Source organism: Taudactylus pleione, unplaced genomic scaffold, assembly GCF_031769625.1.
Source record: "Taudactylus pleione unplaced genomic scaffold, aTauple2 ptg000609l, whole genome shotgun sequence".
NCBI classification, from domain to species: domain Eukaryota; kingdom Metazoa; phylum Chordata; class Amphibia; order Anura; family Myobatrachidae; genus Taudactylus; species Taudactylus pleione.
In genome coordinates this window covers 9128347-9150403 of record NW_028285011.1, presented here as the reverse complement: position 1 = coordinate 9150403, position 22057 = coordinate 9128347, and the positions used below count along the sequence as shown (strand labels likewise).

General features: G+C 44.5%; 1 protein-coding gene across 1 annotated transcript in view; it reads left to right on the top strand.

The window, feature by feature from the left end:
- The window catches only part of MRPS9 (mitochondrial ribosomal protein S9), an 89732-nt gene that overhangs the window by 48132 nt on the left and 19543 nt on the right, over window positions 1–22057 (top strand). The window contains exons 3-5 of the mRNA XM_088454165.1: window positions 13146–13208; window positions 15582–15612; window positions 18807–18886. Of these exons, the coding sequence (XP_088310291.1) occupies window positions 13146–13208; window positions 15582–15612; window positions 18807–18886 (174 nt within the window). The remainder of the gene's footprint in view (window positions 1–13145; window positions 13209–15581; window positions 15613–18806; window positions 18887–22057) is intronic.

Below are 22057 nucleotides of genomic sequence, written 5' to 3'. Positions count from 1 at the left end.
AGATGAGGCTTGCAGAAAAAAGCTCCAGGGCCAGACCAAATGACTCCGTTGCCCTTATACGGCCCCAGGGCCAGAGGTTCCCCATCCCTAGTCTAGCTAGACACCAGATGTTAGACAGTCAAAAGATCGACAAACTAAAGGTCGACAGGTACAAATGGTCGACACAATAATGGTCGACAAATGGTTTTTGTTTTGTTTTTTTAGGTTTAGAGTAAGGCACTTACTGGAGGGTTAGGGTTAGGCACTTGCTCCCACGGTTAGGCTTAGGCACTTACCGGAGGGTTAGGGACTAGAAGGGACGGTTAGGGTTAGGCACCAATGGGAGGCTTAGTGTTAGGGTGAAGATTTGGGCTAAAAATAAAAATGTGTCGACCATTTTCATTTCGACCACTTGATCCTGTCGACCGTCTTACATTTCGACCTTTAGTGTGTTGACCTTTTGACAATGTTGACCTTTTGCATGTCTCACATCTGGTGTCTACCTAGTTACTGTCTATCGCTTATACCACACCCAATCTCCATAGTCAAACAATAGCAGCGGAATGGGATGTACTGAACTCCATGACACTTGTCATAGGATGCCGTCAGTCAGTCACATTTCTGCCCTGCTAGAGCTGTACTGGTCAACTGTATGTTATAGTATAGAGACTTCCAGTAGCAACTGCAGCTCTGTATTAGATTACAGAGATTCACATAATGGGACAATCCGAATACATATTGTGCATATTGTGTGAAAAATAGTCTGTCCTCAGTTACACTCACTAGCGAGTTCCTAACTGCCTCTCGAAACAATGTTAACACAAGAAATGTTCATCGGGAGCTTCATGCATTGATTTTTCCATTGCCAAGAGGCCACAAACAATCCTCAGATTAACATGTGCAGTGCCAAACATCTACTAGAAGATTTCTGCCATTGGACTTTGGAGCAGTGGAAAACGTTCTCTGTAGTACAAATCACACTTAGTAGATTTATTCGTACCCAAAAGCCTGCTGGTTTGGTGTGGATGAACTTGACTGGCAAAGCCCTGATCTTGAACATCTGTGGGGTGAATTAGAATGCTGCCTGTGACACAGGCCTAATAGCTCCCAACATCAGTGCTGCACCTCACTAATGCTTTTGTGGCTGAATAAATGCAAAACCCTACAGCAATGTTTCAGAACCTATTGGAAAGACTTTCCAAAAGCGTGAAGGCTGTTGTAACCACAAAGGGGGAACCATCTCCAAATGCCCCTGATTTTAAAGTACAACTAGCACATATGGGTGTGATGTTCTGGTGTCCACATACTTTTGGCCATGTACTTTAACATAAGGGGAATTACAATGTTAGTTTGGTCTTTGGTTTAGTGCTTAGGCTGGCAAATATAAGGATCTCTATCTAGTGTTCACACTAGTGCAGTGGTTCTCAAACTCTGTCCTCAGGACCCCACACAGGTCACATTTTCCAGCTCACCCAGCAGGAGCACAGGTGTATTCATTACTCACTGACACATTTTAAAAGATCCACAGGTGGAGCTAATTATTTCACTGTGATTCTGTGAGGAGACAAGGAAAACATGCACTGTTTGAGGTCCTCGGGACTGAGTTTGAGAACCGGTGCTCTAGTGCGAGCAGGGGACAGGGCACTTACTGGTGAACAGGGCACTTGAAGGCACATGTGCCTGAAAAGGGGGAGTGGTCAATTGGAAAAGGGTATCCTTAAGACGCAGCCCCTTTTAATCACTGTAAGGGGCGTGCCCTGCTCTCGCGGAAATGCTGGGCAGCCCCAAAGCTCTTCCTGCAGCGTGAATAGATGCCGTGCGCGTGACATCTATTCACCTGCCAGTAATTGCTTCACCACTACTTTTCTGCCCTGCAGGATACTGCGGCACCCGGAAGGCTGTTTCAGTGGGGCACTGCCTAGCGGGAACACTTATCTATCTGGTAACAGTTTAAACCGAAATTTCCAGATCTTGTTAGACCCATTTGTATACCAATACAAGTATTCATTTACAAGTAATTGTGTGTATGTATTTTTTTTTCCTATTATTGTCACCTATTCCCCCCCATCCCAATAGCCACATGCTCACATTGCAATACAGTACACAAAAAAGAGAATAAAAAAACCCACAATAACAAAACATTTAATTAGAACAGCACATACTATCTCTATCACAGCACCCGCTGATAAAAGTTGGTGCAGTGCTACTTTGGGCCATGTTTATCAAGAAGTGTTAACAGGATATCCCCCAAAGACGCACATTTTCGGCGGCTACCCTCAAATACTAAGGATCCCCTGAAAGTATATATGGGCGGCCATAGCAGTTTCATGACCAGTTCCCGAACTCAAAAGTAAGATGTTTGCATTCGTGATCACTTAACTTGTAACACATTGCAGGGATGGGCTCATGTCCCTGTATGTGTATTTTGGTACATTTGGGCAATCTTTAATTTTTTATTAATGCGATAAGAAATGATCATTATCAGGCCCAAGTCCCTATAACTAATATGTATGCCCCTTTGTCCCCCAAAACATAGCCTCTCCTCCACCAATAGCAACCTTACAAGGGTGTTCAGTATTGAGTGCGAGAACTTTAAATGAAGACCAAAGTATATAATAGATTAAAATTGTACGTTGTGGGACCTCATAGCATCTGATAAACAAGAGCTGTGCGTGTATGCTGCTCAGTAAGTATTAGCAATACAGGAAACTGTTCTTAGATCATTTTAACATAATACAATATAAGTTATTTATTGCAAGTTTTACTAATGATGAGGGCATGGAAAAACAATGTACTGCAGGCATTGATGTATTTCTTTAGCCAGACTTGGTAAGTAGATCATCACAAATTTGTAATTGTCAATTTTTACTGCTGTGTAATTAATCCATAATTTCCTTTAGGCTATGATTAAATTGTTCTTGCCACATATCTGTCAATGCCAAATTCTTTATTCTAAAAGTCATTATCGTATATCAAAATAGTGAGACCTCGTCCAATTAAAAACGTTTTTTGATCCATCAGAAGCTTAGCTTATATCAGGTTGACAGACACAAGTAAAATAAAGAATCCAAAAATAGCTTTAAAATTTAAGCAGTGTTTGTTCGATCTAATTGTGCCCAAATCACTAATTTCCATATACTGGTGTGGTTTATGAGAAAAAAAACTTTTTTTTATTTCTACTTTTCTTTTGCTAATTTCTTCTCACATGCCCTTCAATGCTGTTACCCACTTTCCATTTCATGTGTCCTTAGCAAGTATTATGGCTACTACAGTATTTAAGTAATAAAATGTGATCTGTCAAAAATACCTTTATGCAGCCCGATTGGCGCAGCGTTTTCCATGATCTTCCTACCCAGACACCAGAGTTTGGGTGGGCCCCAATTCGTTTCCTCCTTTGCTGAATCCCCACCTGAACTCCCCCTTGCTCGTCCCCAAGCTGTTATTTGACATCTCTAGCTATCTAGTCCCTGCCCCAGTGGAGCTTACAAACTCCACACAGTTCGGGCCGTAGTGGTAATCAAACCCATGACCTCAGTGCAGTGAGGCAGTATTTCTTACCATTACATCGTAACAAACCTATTCATAAATATTATGTTTTCATCTTCCCGTACATATGATGGCGGCTGGTATATTTAAATCACGAGGGAAGCGCATTGAAGAAGCTTCACACCTCTATTTTTAATAAAGTAATGTTCTTGTATGAAAAATATTTTCTACTTCAGGGTCCATAGGGGGTCCACAGTGTTGACCTTGGGGTATAACTGGATCTGGATCCACGGGCACCACGCAGTTAAAGCTTTCACTGCTCCCAGGATGCACTTGGGTCCGTCCTCCGCTATACCCCGCCCCCTAGCCACAGGCACCTCAGTTTTAGTTGGTGCCCGGCCGGAGTTGGGTCATCCTATCGCAGTGGGGCTGCAAGAGCAGCCCCTAAGCTTTATTTTAAAGAGAAAATATTTTATTTTTTTACACTATTAGAGCGGCAGCATCTGACTGTCCTTTAGGACGTACACGCTGCCGCTCCTTCTCCCCGCTGGCGCCGCGACGCCATTACAGATCTGGGGATCGCCACGGGACCCCAGAGTCTGTACTAGCCGGGCTCTGGGGACTCCCATGACTGCTGCCGGAAGCGACGGGGATCAGGTAAGTCGCGTATTTCATACACAGTCAGGAGCCTTCGGTCTCTGGGAACAGACCGGAGGCGCTAGCAATGGCGGCGGGCTCCCCCTCTACAGAGGAATACCCCACGTGTCCGCTAGACCACCAGGGAGACAGGCTGGAAGCGGGACCGGCAACCCAGGGGTTAATTGCTAGCCAGGGGAGGCAGCCTTCCCTGTCTAGCGGCTCCTCCCCTCAGCTCAGCGCGCCTTTCAACACGCAGTCTGGCGTCGCTGAGCTGCTCTTATCTCTCGGCCACTCCTCCTCTGAGGTCTCCGGCGGCCATCTTCACTGGCAGGCATCGCAGACTCCCAGGCGATATCAAGTGGACCGGTCCCCCTGTGTACCTCTCCCCTGCTAAAGGACAGTGTACACAGCGCTATAGCCCTCCCAGACACTGAATCTGGGCGGTTGATTGTAGCGGAAGGTGCAGTGAGTATAACTTTTCTGCATTGTATGTGACTATTGCTAGTGCTGTGTCTGTGACTTATTCTCCATTACTGTCAGCTTATACCTATCCCTTTCCTTCTCCTACGGCCCGGCAGGTGTGTGGGGGAAGAGCGTTTTCTGATACCCTCACTTATATAAATCACGTATTTGTGGGGTCAGTCACATACTGTTGTGTGCTACACAGTACCATATCTGGGCTGTTTGTGTCGCATACTGGTGAGTGCGCGGGTGTTAACACCGTAATTCCTCTGGTGATACGTATTTCTTGTGTATTTACTGTATCATGTCTGATGGGGAGACTGAGCGCTCTGTGGCTCCTGTGCTATTTTCCTGCAGACGCTGTGCTGCTGGAGTTGATGGGGAGGACTTATCTCAGGATGGTCTGTGCGGACGGTGCCAGCTGGTACCGGGCCCCTCCAATCCCCCTGTGTCACAGGACGCTCCTTGGGCGATGTTTTCACAGGTGCTGGCGTCCATTGCGGACCGGTTATCGGTCCCATCAACTGTCCCTTCTAGGGCGTTGCCCCAGCACACCATTCCCCGGGTATTCTGCAAATATTGCAGTCTCCCCCCGGGGCCCAGACTGTGGGTCCTTATTCGGGACTGCCTGTGTATGTCCAGTCTCCTCCAGGGACACGACAGTCTGTGGTGCCTTTTCAGAGTTTTACTCCGACGGCTTCTCCACCTTGGGTGGATGTTCTCTCCAGCTCTGTTCAGAGTCTGGCAGCCTCCTCCTCGGCGTTTCAGTCGATGTTGCAAAGTGATGTGCCACCAAGGACGCCCAAACGTCCTGTTGTGAGTTCACTGGCTGCACAGTTGTCGGACTCGGAAGTGTCCTCAGATGATGGAGAAATCCATGAGGACTCTGACTCTGATGCCATGGGGCAGGAGGTGGAAGCTAAGTCCTCCATTAATGTTTCAGCCTTAGTTAGGGCGGTGCGGGCTATCCTACATGTAGAGGATGATGCGCCGGCCCCTAGGTCGAAGTTTCCTAATTTTAAAAAAGCCAAGGTAACTTCGAATGTGTTTCCCCTGTCTGATCAATTAACGGATCATATGGCGGCGGCCTGGCAATTACCCAGTAAGAGGTTCCATCCACAGAAGAGGTTGGCGTCAAATTATCCTTTTCCTGAAGCTCATTGCAGGAAATGGAAGACTCCGCCGGCGGTGGATTCCCACGTCACCCGCTTGATCAAAAGCGCGACGCTGCCATTGCCGTCTATCTCCTCTTTGAAGGATCCCACGGACAGGAAGGTGGAGACTTGATTAAAGTCCATTTACTCTCTTTCCGGGGCGTTGGCTCGCCCGTCCATGGCTGTCACCTGGGTGGCTAAGGCCATTGAGGCCAGGGCCAATGCCTTGGAAGATACCTTTCCTGATGATGCTCCGGATATCCAGAGAGCGTTAGTGGGACAGATACGGGATGCAGCTTCCTATATCGGGGAAGTGTCTTTGGATGCCAGCCTGCTCACTTCTGGGGTGTCGGCTGCAGCGGTGTCTGCTCGGCGGTCCCTGTGGCTGAGGTCCTGGGGGGCTGATGCTGACTCTAAAAAGGGTCTGGAGGCCTTGCCTTTTAATGGGGAATTACTATTTGGTCCGGATTTGGACAAAATAGTTGATACTTTGGCTAAGTCCAAGTCGGCTTTCCTCCCTTCGGCCTCTGCGCCGGCTAAAGTGAGGAGCTCTGCCTTTCGGTCCTTTCGGGTTCCGGGTAAGGCCAAGGGTCAGTCCTTCCCGAGACATTCGGCAACCAAGGCCACACCCAAGCCCAAGAAGCAGGCATGGAGTGCTCGGCGCCCTTCTTCCAAGCAGGAGGATAAACCTGCTGCCTGATGGGACGGGCCTCTCTCTGGGGGACCCCAGAGTGGGAGGCCGACTTCTCCAATTCGCCCAGTGTTGGCACAATACCACCACGGATGCCTGGGTTCGAGAAGTAGTCTCTCAGGGGTACGCCCTGTCTTTTCAGTTCAGGCCGCCCCACCAGTTTTTCTGCACGAGTCCTTTTCTGGACAAGACCAAAGCTGTCCAGATTCAGGTAGCTATAGAATCCTTGCTACAAGCAGGGGTCATTGTTCCCGTTCCGCAGTCTCAGCGCGGGACGGGGTACTATTCTGGTGCAGAAACCCAATGGTTCTCATCGCCCTATCCTGAATTTGAAGTCTCTGAACAAATACCTCAGAGTTCCCAGGTTCAGGATGGAAACATTACGTTCCATCATTCTGGCGATGGAACCCGGGGATTATAAGGTCTCTCTCGATATCCAGGACGCCTATCTCCATGTGCCCATAGCACCGGCACATCAGCGGTATCTGAGGTTTGCTATCCTGAACCATCACTACCAATTTCGGGCGTTGCCTTCTTCTGCTGCTGGCAAGGACTGTCTTCTGCTGCTGGCAAGCTCCCCGGAGGTGCTTCTTCGACATCTCCACCTGACCATTGCTTGTCTTCAAGCACACAGGTGGTTGATAAATTGGAAGAAGTCCTCTCTGGTCCCATCACAACGGATGGTGCGTCTGGGAGCACTTCTGGATTCTTGTCAACAAAGGATTTTCTTGACTCCGGAAAAGGTGTCCTCCCTACAACTGAGGATACACAGTTGCTTGAGCAGTGGCAGGGTGTCGGTCCATTCGGCAAAGAGAGTCCTGGCGTCCATGGTGTAGGCATTCGACATGGTGGAGTTTGCCCAGTTCCATTCCAGGCCCATGCAGGGGCAGATTCTATCGGAATGGAACGGGATACCTCACCAGATCCGATCCCAGATGCTGGTTTTGTCCCCGGAAGTGCGCCGGTCTCTGGCATGGTGGCTTCAGTCAGCTCATCTCGTCCAAGGTCGCCCCTTTTGGATCCCGGACTGGGTTCTGCTTACGACAGATGCCAGTCTCCGGGGTTGGGGGGCAGTGACCGGCTCGTTGTCTCTTCAGGACCGTTGGTCGGCGGAGGAAGCCGCCCTTCCCATAAACGTTCTAGAGCTACGGGCGGTGTACCGTGCTCTACTGTCGTCAGGCACCATTCTTCACGGAAGAGCAGTTCAGGTGCAATCGGACAATGCTACCACGGTACCGTACATAAATCACCAGGGAGGGACTCGCAGTCAAGCTGCGATGTCGGAGGTGTCTCAGATCCTGGCTTGGGCGGAGTGCCACCTTCCGGCAATCTCGGGCGGTCTTCATCCCGGGAGTCCTCAACTGGGAGGCGGACTTCTTCAGCCGTCATGACGTGCATCCAGGGGAATTGTCGCTTCACCCAGAGGTGTTTCAACTTCTCGTGGACAAATGGGGACTGCCGGAGTTGGACCTGATGGCCTCCCGTCACAACTGCAAGTTGCCCGTGTACGGCTCAAGGACAAGAGATGCAGGCGCAAGCCTAGTGGACGCGCTGTTGGTGAAATGGACGTTTCACCTAGCGTACCTGTTCCCTCTGATCTCCCTGCTACCTCGGGTACTTACCCGGATCTGGGTCGGCTGTCTTTGACGGTGTGGCTCTTGAGACAGCCGTCTTAAGGTCCCGGGGTTTTTCTACCTCTGTCATCGGTACCATGCTGAGGGCGCGTAAGCCTGCCTCTGCACGGATTTACCACAGAGTGTGGCACACTTACTTTCAGTGGTGTGAGTCCAGAAACTTTGATCCTCAGGTGTTCAGGGTTTCTAGGATTTTGGCATTTCTACAGTCGGGTCTTGACCTGGGCTTACGTCTTGCTTCCCTGAAGGTTCACGGATCGGCTCTGTCTGTTTGGTTCCAACGACGGATCGCTACCCTGCCTGATGTTTACACCTTTTTCCAAGGTGTGCTTAGGATTCAACCTCCCTTTGTGGCTCCATTGGACTTGGCGGTGGTTCTTCGGGTCCTGACGGGACCTCCCTTTGAGTCTGTTGACCTCAAGTGGTTAACAATGAAAACTGTGTTTCTCCTGGCAATTGCTTCAGCCAGGAGGGTATCCGAGTTGGGGGCACTTTCCTGTAGTCCCCCCTTCCTAATTTAGTTTTTGCCTAAAGTAGTCTCTAAGTTCCACATCAATCAGGAACTTGTGGTACCAGCTTTTCAATCTCCTGATCTTACAGCTGGTGAGGCTTCGTTGGACGTTGTCCGTGCTCTCAGAGTTTGTTGATCGGACGGCTTCTGTAAGAAAGTCCGATTCCTTGTTTGTCCTCTTTGGTTTTCATAAGAGGGGTTGGCCTGCCAACAAACAGACGTTAGCCCATTGGCTTTGTTCTGTATTAGGGAGGCTTATATACAGGAACGTTTACCTGTTCCGGCCTCTGTTAAGGCTCATTCCACTCGGTCTGTGGGTCCTTCTTGGGCTGCTAGACGTGGTGCCTCTGCTGTTCAGCTGTGCAGGTCTTCCATTCAGACATTTTTGAGGTTTTATGCGTTTGACAACTTTGCCTCTCAGGATGCATCATTTGGGTGCAGGATTCTCCTTTCTGCTCAGGAGCGTCCCCGCCCTTAGTTGAACTGCTTTGAGATATCCCCAAGGTCAACCCTGTGGACCCCCTTTGGACCCTGAAGTAGAAAACAAGAGATATGGTAAGAACTTACCTTTGTTATCTCTGTTTCTACGAAGTCCATAGGGTCCACAGGGCGCCCGCCCTGATGCACCTGGCTTAAAATGGGCTGTGTGGCAGGTCACCGGTTTTCCGTCTCCCATTTCTGTGAGTATGGTTTCTTGTGTGTTCCAGTCTTCCTTCTCTCTGTTTAGTCTCCTCCTCCGGCCTTGGCTGCTTACCAAATGAGGTGCCTGTGGCACGGGGGCGGGGTATAGAGGAGGACGGACTCAAGTGCATCCTGGGAGCAGTGAAAGCTTTAACTGCGTGGTGCCCGTTCATCCAGATCCAGCTATACCCCAAGGTCAACCCTGTCGACCCTATGGACTTCGTAGAAACAGAGATAACAAAGGTAAGTTCTTACTAGATCTCTTGTTTTACAAGTACTTAAGTAATAGCCCCCATATAATAGCAGATCAGGTTGTGGGCCTCATTTAGAGTCAGGAGGAAATCCAGCTATAAAGGGTTTTGTAATAGGTTCCGACCTTCATGGAACCAGCAGGATTTCAGCGGGATTGCAGCTAAATTTAAAGCAGCAATCAGTTCTAAGGGATCTACATATCAAGCTGTTTGTTACAAAAAATTATGCAGAAATCTCCGGCAGTCCCCATTATTAGCTGACCCCTATGTACCAAACTCCAAAATACAAAGCTTTTCAGAGTTTGGCCCTGGTAGGTTTACACCATCTTCAGATATATTTTTGCTTGCGTGGGTTTCCTCCGGCACTTCAAAAATATACATCTTCAGATTGTGTAAACTGCTATAAGCCTATGGAGAATCCAGAAGCGGATCTCGCTCTCGCAGCCCCCGCCCAGGCTCCGGATGCTGACACTGTGAGCATGCACAGTCAGCTTCCACAGAGGAAGTCTTTCACAAACGTGAAAGACTTCTACTAAATGTCGGGGATTTAACTCTCCCCTCTGTACATAGTGGAGAGATTTCCATGAAAGATGAAAATATCCCCACCTATATGGATAGAATAATGATTATTGGCACAATCGCGGCAGTTCCGTGATTATTGGCACAATTTTTAAATTTAGCTGAAATCTTGCTGGTTCCATGAAATCGGAACCTATTACATAACCCCCATAGAGTGCAAATGTACACCTGGACAAACAACGCCAGTGAGGTGTTCCAGGGAATTAATGTAGTTAATTCTTGAATAAATATTTGTAAGTTATGTAAATAATGTTCAAATGGTGGCACAGATGGAACCACTGAATGGCAGCCTAAATAATCCAAATGCCCATCCACTATTTGCCCATACCCACCATTTAAAAAGATATGTATTAGAAGGGTGAACAGAACTTATAAGTAAGCATTAATAGGCATAAACATTGGCATATCTCAGCTCACTTTGGGTAAGATTGCCAGTATTCCTCATCACATATGAGTACATCTGAAGGGTGGAATAGACACTAGGAGAATACTTGTAGATTGAATTACAGAAGCACCTATCCTTCTAGCAGGAATGTACCAACATTGCTTTGTCTTGTCTTGTACATCTGCACTATAGCAGTGTCCTATTGGTCATCTAGTTTACAAGAGGAGCCCTAGTTTATTTTATGGCTGTATAGTGCAAATTTAGACTTTCTATAACTTAATATCATAACTAAGGATTTCAACTCTTTGAAGCCTCTGGTACCCTGTCCACCTTGTATTTTGTAAAATTGCAGATTTGCAGAATTTGTGTTGTTTTACCTCCAAATCAACTTTTTGTTAATTACTGCACCCCAATTTTTTTATATATACATATTTATTTTATTGGCATAAAATTACCCCAAAAACCACCTTCCCCCACCCCCCCACACTTTTTTCAATATTTAGTTTTCTTTTTTTTTTTTTTTTTTGAATCTAAATGAAAAAGATTATTTTAATAATTTTTTTTAAGTTTTACCGTAATTGTTTTTTGTTATTTATTCACCTAAAATTACCCCCAAATCACCTTTATTTTATAGGGTTTTTTTCGTACAACAACTGGATATGCCCCTTATGGAGCGTACACACGGTCAGATTTGTCAGATTTGTCAGACTTGTCAGATTTGTCAGATGAACGATTGAACGATTAAACGATTTGAACGATTTTACCAAAGTTTTGAACGATTTGAACGATTGAACGATTTTTGACTGCATTAAAATGAATGGAATCGTCCAAGTCTGATTGCAAACCCATCAGATGTCAGATATCGTTATCTGACAAACGGGAACGCGCATCGTTGATCGTCCATCGTTCAGGCATGTCAGATATGAACGATTTTCCTTCAGATATGAACGACTGAACGATTTTAAAATCGTTATTGTTCATATCTGAAGGAAAAATCTGATCGTGTGTATGCACCATTATATGTAGAAATTACTGACTTTCAGTATTTGTTTACTATTATTACAAAGTTATTTTGAATGGATAGTTTACTTAGCCAGTGATCTTTAAGCACTGATATTATTGACTGGCCAGGGCAGTAACTGTTAAAGAACATAACCCAAATATAGTTTGTATTGCATTGTATTTGTCACTTGACATTTTTGTAAGTGAGTGTAAACTGAAGGGAAGCTCTCGCTCAATCAGGTGTGGTTTTCAGAGTTCTACTTATGGACAGTTGTTGAATTTTACATGCCCATTCTTCTTGTCTTGCAATAGTAATGTATTTGAGTGGTGTCCTGACTCCCAGTGGAAAGGGTATCATACTATAGGTGGAGACATTCCAATTTGCTTGGAGCTTTTTAGTAAATGAGAAAAATGACAGTCCTTGTCATATTCTTGTATACATTGTTTATTGTTCTATTTACATCTGAAATCCTGGTTGCATCGTCATATGCATATTTGCAATTATTAAATAATTGACACTATAACCTGGGTTTATGGATTGCATATGTATACTAAGATGACTGTTACACCAATGTGCTATACATAGTGCCCTATATACCTTGTGTATAGGCGTCCTGTATATTGTGAACGCCCAGTTGCACCCACTCAGTGGAGATGTGGCTGAAAATTGCAAGATCCGCCCCAAAAACAGACTTAGTCCAAGTCTGAATCAGCCCCTATCTCTGTCTTTTTATTTTTAAATATTATGTGCAAGCTGTAAAGTGCGCCAAGAAAAAAAAGCCCCAAAATATTGGATTTACGAATGCTCCGAATAACCACACCATATTTTTTATACACTCTTCTTAGTGCACAACGTGTAAACAATATTTGGTTCTATTTATCTCTCCCAAGAGAATCAACAATCAACCCATAAATACTCTTTAAATGAGATGGTTTATTTTTCACCATTAATAGATGAGCATTCACTTCTTTATTTTACTTACTATATCAATATACAGAATATTATCCACTTTTATTATTATATATGGGTTTTCGCTCTCCATCTTCCAATTGCATAGAGGATTTTGCTACCTTTTGATTCCGTAGTATGACCAGCACAAACGTACTGATCGTGACAACTGCCAAAGAGTAGCGATTTAATAACGTCATATTGGACAAAGTGATATTCCAATAACAAATAGTTAATTAGCTCTTCTGCTGCTAGAGGGACTGTTCTAAGTCCTATGTAAATGTACAAGGGAACTGTTTGTAATACATGCTGTAGTACAGCAATTACATCACTAGGGGTACTACTAGCTGCAAGAGATGATGTGGTCATTCATTTCTTGAATATAAAGATTTTTATAAAACAAAAAATCGGCGTCTGACTTGTGCACAACTCTGAATGGGTAACGTAGGTATGAATTGGTGGAAGTCCACTCAGGGCTTATTCATTTAAGACATCATTTTTCTTATGAGTAACATGTAGGAGGTGTAAGGCCAACTCTGAAAGATCCAGAACTTCTGAAGTGTCACTCGGCAGCTTTCTCGGCAGGGAAATAGTCATGGCAGTAGCCTTTTCCAATGATCTCTTTATTGAATGAAACCTTTATTGATGAGAATGCTTTTCCACATAATCCAGCATGTTTTTCTGCATGAGAGTTCTGTAAATGGCGTATTGTCAATGTTATATTTGCATTTTCTTATTTCAGAAAGCCATTGTTTACCTCTTCCCCTCTGGATTGTTCGACAAGAGAGCAAGACCAATTATGAAGGTACCATTACAATCCTCTGTACTTATTGCATGTATTATAGTATGAGATAGAAGTGACAGAGTAGTTAGATGGTAGCCATATTAACCTGTACGTTTTTTATTTTATTTTACAGTAATGCATTAAGTTATACCTTATAATACTCAAGTTTGAATTTGCAACAAATGACATTGTTTGCAAATTTTCCTTGCCGTCACTGACACTATGCATCCCATAACGGAACATGCGCAGAAGGACTTCCAGGTCATAAACCTGGAAGTTCTCACACCGCAAAGGACAGCTCTTATTGGCTGACCTTTGTGGTTTTGATTGTAGAACTACACGCATACAGCGTTAATGAACATCACTATGCATGCGATAAGTGAAAAAACACAAATATTGGGCCCCACATGAAGAAAAGCACACACATTGGCCCTGGTAGTAAAAAACCAAAAACATTAACCCCCACATGAAAAAAAAAAACACACATTGGCCCCGATAGGATTAAAAAAAAAAAAATAACTTATTGGTCCCAGTAGGGAAAAACACACACATTGGCCCCCACATGAAGAAAAGCACACACGGCCTTGATAGGATAACAAAATACAATCACATTGGCCCCCACCGGAAAAAAATAACACATTTGCTCAAACAGAAAAAAAAAAAATTTAATAATTGAGTGCACTGCAGCCTGCCCTGCTGTGTCACTGCATCAGTGTAGCGGGAGGTGGCCTGCAGCTACGTGACATCATGTTGAGCATCACCGTCTGTGAGTCAAGCCAGGATCGGGCTGCGTCTTAGTCACCTGTAAAAGTCCAGCGCTACAAGGATGCTTCATGGTGGGTGAAGGCAGGGTTGCATCAGAATTTGTGGGGCCCAGTGTAGATTAAACAAGTAGGGCTCCCCAATCAGAGGCGCACATGGGGGCCTGGGGCAGCGGCACACATAAGGAAGGGGGTTGAGAGAGAGAGAGAATAATATATAAAAAAAAACTGAGTGTGTTTGGGCAGCTTTATATACTCACCAGGGCCCTGCAGTAGTGACATCAGATTGGCTGCCTGTCATTACAGTGCGCCGGCTGCGGCAAGCTTTCAGTCTGCTCTGCAATACAGTGTGGTGAACAGTCTCGGGAGCTTCTCTGCTCACCACATTGAATTCCGCATGGCCGCCGCTCTATTATGACAGGCAGCCAATCTGATTCTCTGCTAGGCTGCCTATCACACATGTCACTCCATGCTGCCGGGCCAGCGAGTATGGACAGTCGCCCGGCAACTCCCCCTCTCCTGGTACAGACTTAAGCGCACCCCCCCAAACACTCCTGGCGGCCCTGGATGCGGGTCCCAGCGGCAGCCGCAGAGTGCCCACTATGTTGTGGCACCCTTGTGTAGCCGCTTTGCCTCGAGCTGGCCCTAAGCACCAGCCACGACTCACCATTAAACCAACCCCCGCCCGCTACTGCTACACTTACTGGAGGGGCCGTCGCCACGCTGCGTTATGGACCCGCATATGCCTGTAGTGCCGCAGCATGACATCCAGTAAAGGCACCAAAGAGGTCTGGCCACAGCGGAGCACGTCTCCGGGGACCAACACGATATCGGGTAAAATACGCGCTACAGCACGTATTTGCGATCACTGACGCACATCATTCATCTCTGCCTGACGCAAGACCTTTTCTGGTGCCCTGTCAAATTAGCTATTTTAGATGTGTTTTAAATCAAAGTACAGGTTGAGTCTCCCATATCCAAAATGCTTGGGACCAGGGGTATTTTGGATATTGGAATATTATACCATCATGAAATATCTTGGGAATGGGACCTAAATCTAAGCACAGAATGCGTTTGTTTTATATACACCTTATACACACAGCCTGAAGGTAATTTTATACAATATTTTTAATAATTGTGTGCCTTAAACAAAGTTTGTGTACATTGAACCATCAAAAAACAAAGGTTTCACTATCTCAGTTTTGCTAAACAAAATTTCGTATTTCGGAATATTTGGATGTCGGAAACTCAACCTATACATATAAGTGTATCTAAAAATGTCCATGAATTATTCTAAAATCAGTTGCGAGATACTTATACTGCAGCATCACATGCAAACACAGTAATAATTCCAACTTTGACATTAGGTTTAATATTTTTGAAGTGAGCTACTGTATTAGTAAGACTATATGTAGAAGTACATTTTTAAATACAAATTTGTATGGGTTTCCATATTATAATATAAATTACTTATTGCATGTTCTGGCTCTCTTCAACTTACAGAGATTGCAAATACATTATTTTACTCTGTATTTAATTATATAATATTCTTGCGGATGACGATCATTTTAATTGAGTTATAGCTTTAGTGTGTATAATGTTCTAATACTAGCTTTGTGTTGTTCTTGTATAGCACCCTGATGAGATTTTTCCAAAGCAACTGGGTAAGTGAATGAAATATTTACAATGTACGTAACATTTTTTTATTTTATTTTTGTGTTTTGATCTATCAGCATGGTGGTAATCTTCCCTTCACGTTTTACGTGGCTGTCTTACAGCAGTTGCACAATGAGAAATGCAGTCATATTGCATGCTCTGAGGATTTTTTGTGTCCTTATCCTATAGCAGAGTGGGGTATTTTTCATGTACAGACAGAACACATGATTGAAAAGAACATTCTTCTATTTTATACAGGATTTATTATGTCTGGAAAATCCCTGGCCTCCTGATTATCTGTGGTTCCCTTTCATTATTCATGAAGGCCAATACTCCAGCCTGGAAGTGTGCAGAGGGGCAATCCGCCTTGCTGCATTTTATATTTCTTCCAGTATAATGAAGAGCGGCACAAGTGAACTAGTGATCTATGATCTCTGTGTAACACAGCACTTCTCATGTACACTGGGCATCCTCTCATAAGAACACTTTTTTTTTCCCATGTTTAAGTCCGCCCTTAGTTAAGCTAAAATGGCTGACTGACACATAACCTGATTGGGGATTAGAGATGATATTCTGAGGTTTATACTTTGTAATTTACTATTAAAGTAGGAAACAGTGAGCGTAGTATCCGCATCTATATTATAATCACTGTGGAATCCTAACGCTGCCTACTTGATATTTAGGTTGCATTGCATAAATGACTCCTCATACATTTTAATATATGGGGTTGATTCAATTAGCTCGCCCCTACATGTGAGGGGGGACGAGCTGCTGTTGCAATGGCGGTAGAAACTAGCCCCCCTTGTGGCCTGATCTTGCCCTGGATTCGCTGTTTTTTGTACAAAACCCTATAGAGCTTGCTATTATAACCCATTGCTATTATAACAGCCTTTTTAAACATGGCTGCTGGGGATATTTTTATTTATTAACATTACTGATATAGCGCCTGCATATTCTGTTGCACCTTACAATTGGGAGCAAAATACTAGTAAAACAAGACTGGGTAATAGACAGTCAAAGAGGTAAGAGGGCCCTGCTCAAAAGCTTGCAATCTAGAGAAATTCATATGCTTTCAGAAACTAGCATTATTGAGGTCGGGCACTGAGATTGGGCGATATATAGCCAAGCTCACAGTAGGTATTACAATTTATCCCAACGATGTTCAGTGGGATTGGGTTCAGGGCTCTCTATAGGCCAGTCAAATTCTTCCACAGCAAACTTGGCAAACCATTTTTTGATGGACCTCGTTTTGTGCACGTGGGCATTGTTGTGCTGAAGCAGACAGTTCTCTTTAATATCATAGTAGTATAGTGTTCACTCTAGCTCCGGCGGCAGGCAGGGTGCCGGAGCTAGAAAGGGCAACTTTGTGCGCGCTGGCAAAAAGGGGGAGTGGCCATAAAAGGGGGCGTTTCTATAAGACGCGTCCCCTTTTTCATCATACTTGGGGGCATGCCCGGCACTTATGGACATGCCGGGCAGCCCCCAAGCGCTGCAGACATGTAGAACAGATGCCGGGCGGTGACCGGGTCACTGCACATTTCTCCACCCGCGGGACACTGCGTTCCGCGGGTGAAGACTGCACCCGCAGCCTGTGAGGGCAGGGTGCTTTTTGCCCTCCTTCTGGAGGGCGGGGTGCTTTTTGCCCTCCAGAAGGAGGGCAGGGTGTCGCACCCTGCTAAAACAGCCTAGCGGGAACGCTAGTAGTATGCTGTAGCATTAAAATTTCCTCCACTGGAACAAAGGATCCCATGCCACACCATGAAACACTGCTTAAGATCATTATTCCTCCACCAAGAATTATAGTTGGCAGTATGTATTTAGGCAGGAAGCTTTCTCCTTGCATCCACCAAACCCAGTGTGCTTTATGCCGCTCCAGCCAACATTTGGCATTGCGTATGGTGATCTGAGGCTTGGTATAGCTACTCAGCCATGGAAACCCATTTGATAGAGCTCCTTACAAACAGTTCTGCTTCCAGAGGCAGTTTGGAACTTGGTAGTGAGTGTTGCAACCAAGGACAGACTTTTTTTATCTGCACTACATGTGGCAGCAATTAGCAGCACTGTTGTGTGAGCTTGTGGGACCTAGTTCGTTGTGGCTGAGACATTTCCCCTTTACAATAACAGCAATTACAGATGACTAGGCAGATTTTTAACAAACTGACTTATTGGGAAATATGGCAGTTCCACATTGAAAGTCACTGTACTCTTGTCGCAACTCTCGGATTGGTAGTGGATGCTAACCCGTATTTTGGGATTGGCGAGACCTATTACTGTGGCGCGTAGTCTAACATGCGGCGGTATTCACCAGTGATCCCCGCAAGGAAGTCTGGATTTAGCTGCGTCTGACATGCAGGTCGCGGCCCTCAGACTAGATTCCCTAATATGGGTGCAGGTGTACTCTGGATTGAGCGGAGTATGATGAAGATGTAAAGCGTAGTCGACAAGCCGGATCAAAACCAAATGGACAAGACGGTACCAGGGAGCAGACATATGCAGGTCATGGAGTATAGCCAAGGGTCAAACCAGAATATCAAGCATAGTACCAGGGAGCAGACTTCCTTATATATAGGCAGGGCTTGAATTTAGGCACCTCCTTTGAAGTCACGATCTAAGGTGTCTGGCCCTTTTAAACTATTTCGGGTCGGCACCCACACCATACAACTGACCAGCGCCGCTACACCCAGTAAGTGCGTGACAGTGTTGGGCACGCTGTGACAGCAGTATGACCCTTAGATGTATACTTGGTTGTATGTACGTTTAAACTGTAGATGTGTCTGAAATGGCCAAACACACTAATTAGAAAGGTGCCCACATACTTTTGACCTTGTAGTGTTCAGCATGTTCCATTTAAAACAATAGTAAAAACCTATTTTTGTGACGACAAAACCGAGGCATTTAGTGCAAACTGTTTTCCATGCAAAATCTGTATAACTACAGTAACATTTATTTTAGTAAGGTGGTGCAGGATGGCCTGTCCTTCTCGCCTGGGGTCCCAGACTGTACATGGCATCAAGTACCTGTACTTGATCTCTCAGTTTAAAGAAAGAACCTTGCACTTTCGGTATTAACTATCTTTAAAAGGCTCTAATGACCCTATAACATACATTTTAGATAAAATGATTGCAAGCTGATTATAACTAACCAGAGAAATTAACACCTCTATGTAGAAAATGTCTAAAAGTGATTTTATTTTTCCTATCAGCAATTCAATGGGGAGAAGATAAGCGTCCGTTCCACTTTTTATTTTACACTGGCAAGCAGGAGTTTTACTCATTAATGCACGTGAGTATCTTATGCGCTATGATAAATTGTGTGAACCGCAAGCCAAAGCATTAAATTACACCAGAGACTCTCACAAATAGGCTCTGGGTCTCTCCGTTTTATTTCCAAGACAATGAATGAATGCCTGGAAAAGCTTATTGGGACAGATTTCATGGTGTTGTTGGACAGGGAATTATTGGGCTTGGAGTCTTTTCTTTGCATGGTACTATGCAATGTACTAGGATAAGCAGCTTGGGCTTAGGCTATACCAGTTATTGCATTTGGTTTGAAGGACTGCATCCGGACATGAGAGCCCTGGAAGGATCATTGATCCCAATAATGGCTGCAGAAAAATGTGAGCTCCTTTCGTAATAGCACAATGAAAGAAATACCATGTAATCTAAATAGTCCTGTGACTTTAAAGACTTGTACACAAGTCAACAATTTTAATGTGCTATTTAAGTGTTGGTTAATGCTGCAATAATTTTATAACCGTAAAAGCCAGTGCCCTGGGGATCTTCCATAGTCGTAATTGAGGGCAATGGTGTAATGTTCTGTTGCAAAGTGTGATATGTCTGGTCTATCTGTATCAGTGTATATGTAGGTTAGGTGAGGCCAGACTTGCTCTAAAGTATAGAAACTGACCATGTGTCCAAATGCTCATTACATTAAAGCAATTAGATCAATCTTTAGTTCAGTAGGTAGGAGTATATGTGACTTAAATGTTGTCACTAACTGGTTTCCTGCAACACGGTCTGTAGCTAATACAAGTGTGCAGTGTTTAAATGTACAGATACTTTCTCTATTCACATGGACAGCGATGTGAGATGTGAGTCAGGCCAGAACACTGGGTAATCACACATGCAGTATTGATGTGGCTTTTTTGTGTCTTCTAGTTAGTCTCGGAGCATATCCACATAGCATTATAACTGCAGTTCAGTTAGCATATTCCCTTATTAAGATCTTGCTTCTCTATGGTGAATATGTTGCGATTGAGGTGCACCCTGCTCTAATTTAAGGATGCCCACTCTTCTGTGAGAGAGGAGAGGAAAACACATCTACCATATAGATGAACAATCTGCACCGTGCAAAGCACAATTATCATTTATTTATATGGCGCCACAAGTGGTCCGCAGCGCCTTACAAAGTACATAAACTGGTGACCAGTGACTTACAATACAATTCAGGACAAGGACATTGTTACATTAGCGACCATAACACCCACATAGGCAGTAGAGCAAAGCAGCCAGGTGTTAGGTGTCCTAGTGGGGAGTAAGAAGTAGATGACAGTAAAGTAGGGAGAAGCACAAGAGGGTAGAGTCACGCCGATTCTCCAGATACCTCAATCTGAGAATCACCACCAGTGACTTATGGTTACCTTGGCGTGTGCGGTTAATCAAACTCTATACTGCCACCACCAAAGACATTCATGGGAGTCTTTAGGTTCTCCCCTCAAATTATCCCTGTTCCAGTCTCAATAGGGCTCACAAATTTCGGATTGTTATTGTATAACCATGGGGCATCACTGGCGAAAGGACAGATAAATTACTTTATGCTAAATATTTATTAAGTAACAGATAGTGGGATCTCTTGTCTAATAAGGAGAGAGATTAACTTTTAGTAAAACCTGGAAATCCAAATGCTGAGAAATATTATTTTTTCCTTTTTTTTTTGCCCAACATGCCAAATATATATCATTTTAGGTCATGATCCATTGCACTAAATTCATTTATGGGAGTTCCATTTCCAGCACAAAGATCTGCCTTTAAAAAAGCTGAAGACTGAAACTGTTCATCCCAGAAATATAGCAAATAAATGATTGCCAATAAATGGCAGTGCCTGCTCTGCTTACTGCTGTAGTCTATTTTATTACCATAGTGTGCTAATCGTGCTTAGCCTCTGTTCTGAATGACACTGCTGCTGTCTGGAGTCCTATCTGAGGGTTGATTTTATTTTATTTTGTACTGTTAAATCTCAAGATTGTCTTAATTGCTTCAAACAATAAGGGTCTGATGCAGAATAATGTACGCCTGTATTTGGAGGGTATCTAGTGTGTTTTTTGCACTGCACATGCCCAAAAACTGGGCATATGTAAGTACTGGAGAGACAGAATAGTAAGCATCTGATGCATCTCCACTAATGACAGGGCTCTCATCTAGGCAAAGTTCAGCAAGGGCACGTCAACAGTACTACGGGCTATGCACAGTTGGATTTAAGAGTAGACTATTTCCAGTCGTATGGTGACTATTAGGAAAACCAAGCACACACATGTGTGGGCAAACCACAATACACACGCAGCTCTGCATACAAATGAATATACACATTTTTATTACAAGCACGCAATGCAGGAGCACATACACACAATATTATTCCAACTGCATCAGCCCGTAAATGGTTAAAAAAAAAAAAAAAACAATTGCAAATTTAAATCTCGGCAGTCCTCCTCATATTAGTTGACCGATAAAAGTATATTCCTAAAATTCATACGTGTCCCAGAGATCCTATGCTGAATATTGTTGATCTTCGCTATGACGTGTAGAAAGATATTTGTTCTGGTGATTGTCATAATTGTACATTATATATTTAACAGCAGAATAAATTTGTGCTGCATTTTGGCATTTATACATGTTCGTTCTTCCTCACCAGACACGCGCACACAAATGTGTGTTTATAATATGTTTTTTAATGTAAGTTCCGTTGTTATCAGTGACCTTGAGCAAATGAGTTTTGTGCCCTGGCAGAAATGAAAGGGGTGATAAATGCAGAGAGTGCCTTTGCTGAGTAATAGAGCTGCAGCTCACTTTCCACAGAGGTTTTCTCTCCTGCTCAGCCTCCGGCAGCCGCAGGACCCCTGCTGTTCATTTAAATAGGTATGTCAAATCTGCCTGGAGATGCCGCCGGTTTGATCTGTGGTAATATTTGTGAAGGTTCCATATGGACTTAAGCCCCCCGCAGTGCTAAGAAATAATGTACAACGCTTCATGGTGCAGACGCAAATTTCCTCTGAAAAAGGATGCAGTGCTGCGTTTTAGCTGTCGGAGTGGATGATGGAGAGGACGCGCTAGGCCTGTCAACTCGTTACACGGATGGGTTGCACGCAGCGAGGCTGTGGAAAATCTGTGCCTTTTAACTTTTCTACTTAATCACGGTTGTAGCATTGCCTTTAGACTGTATGCTACATTAATTCTCTTC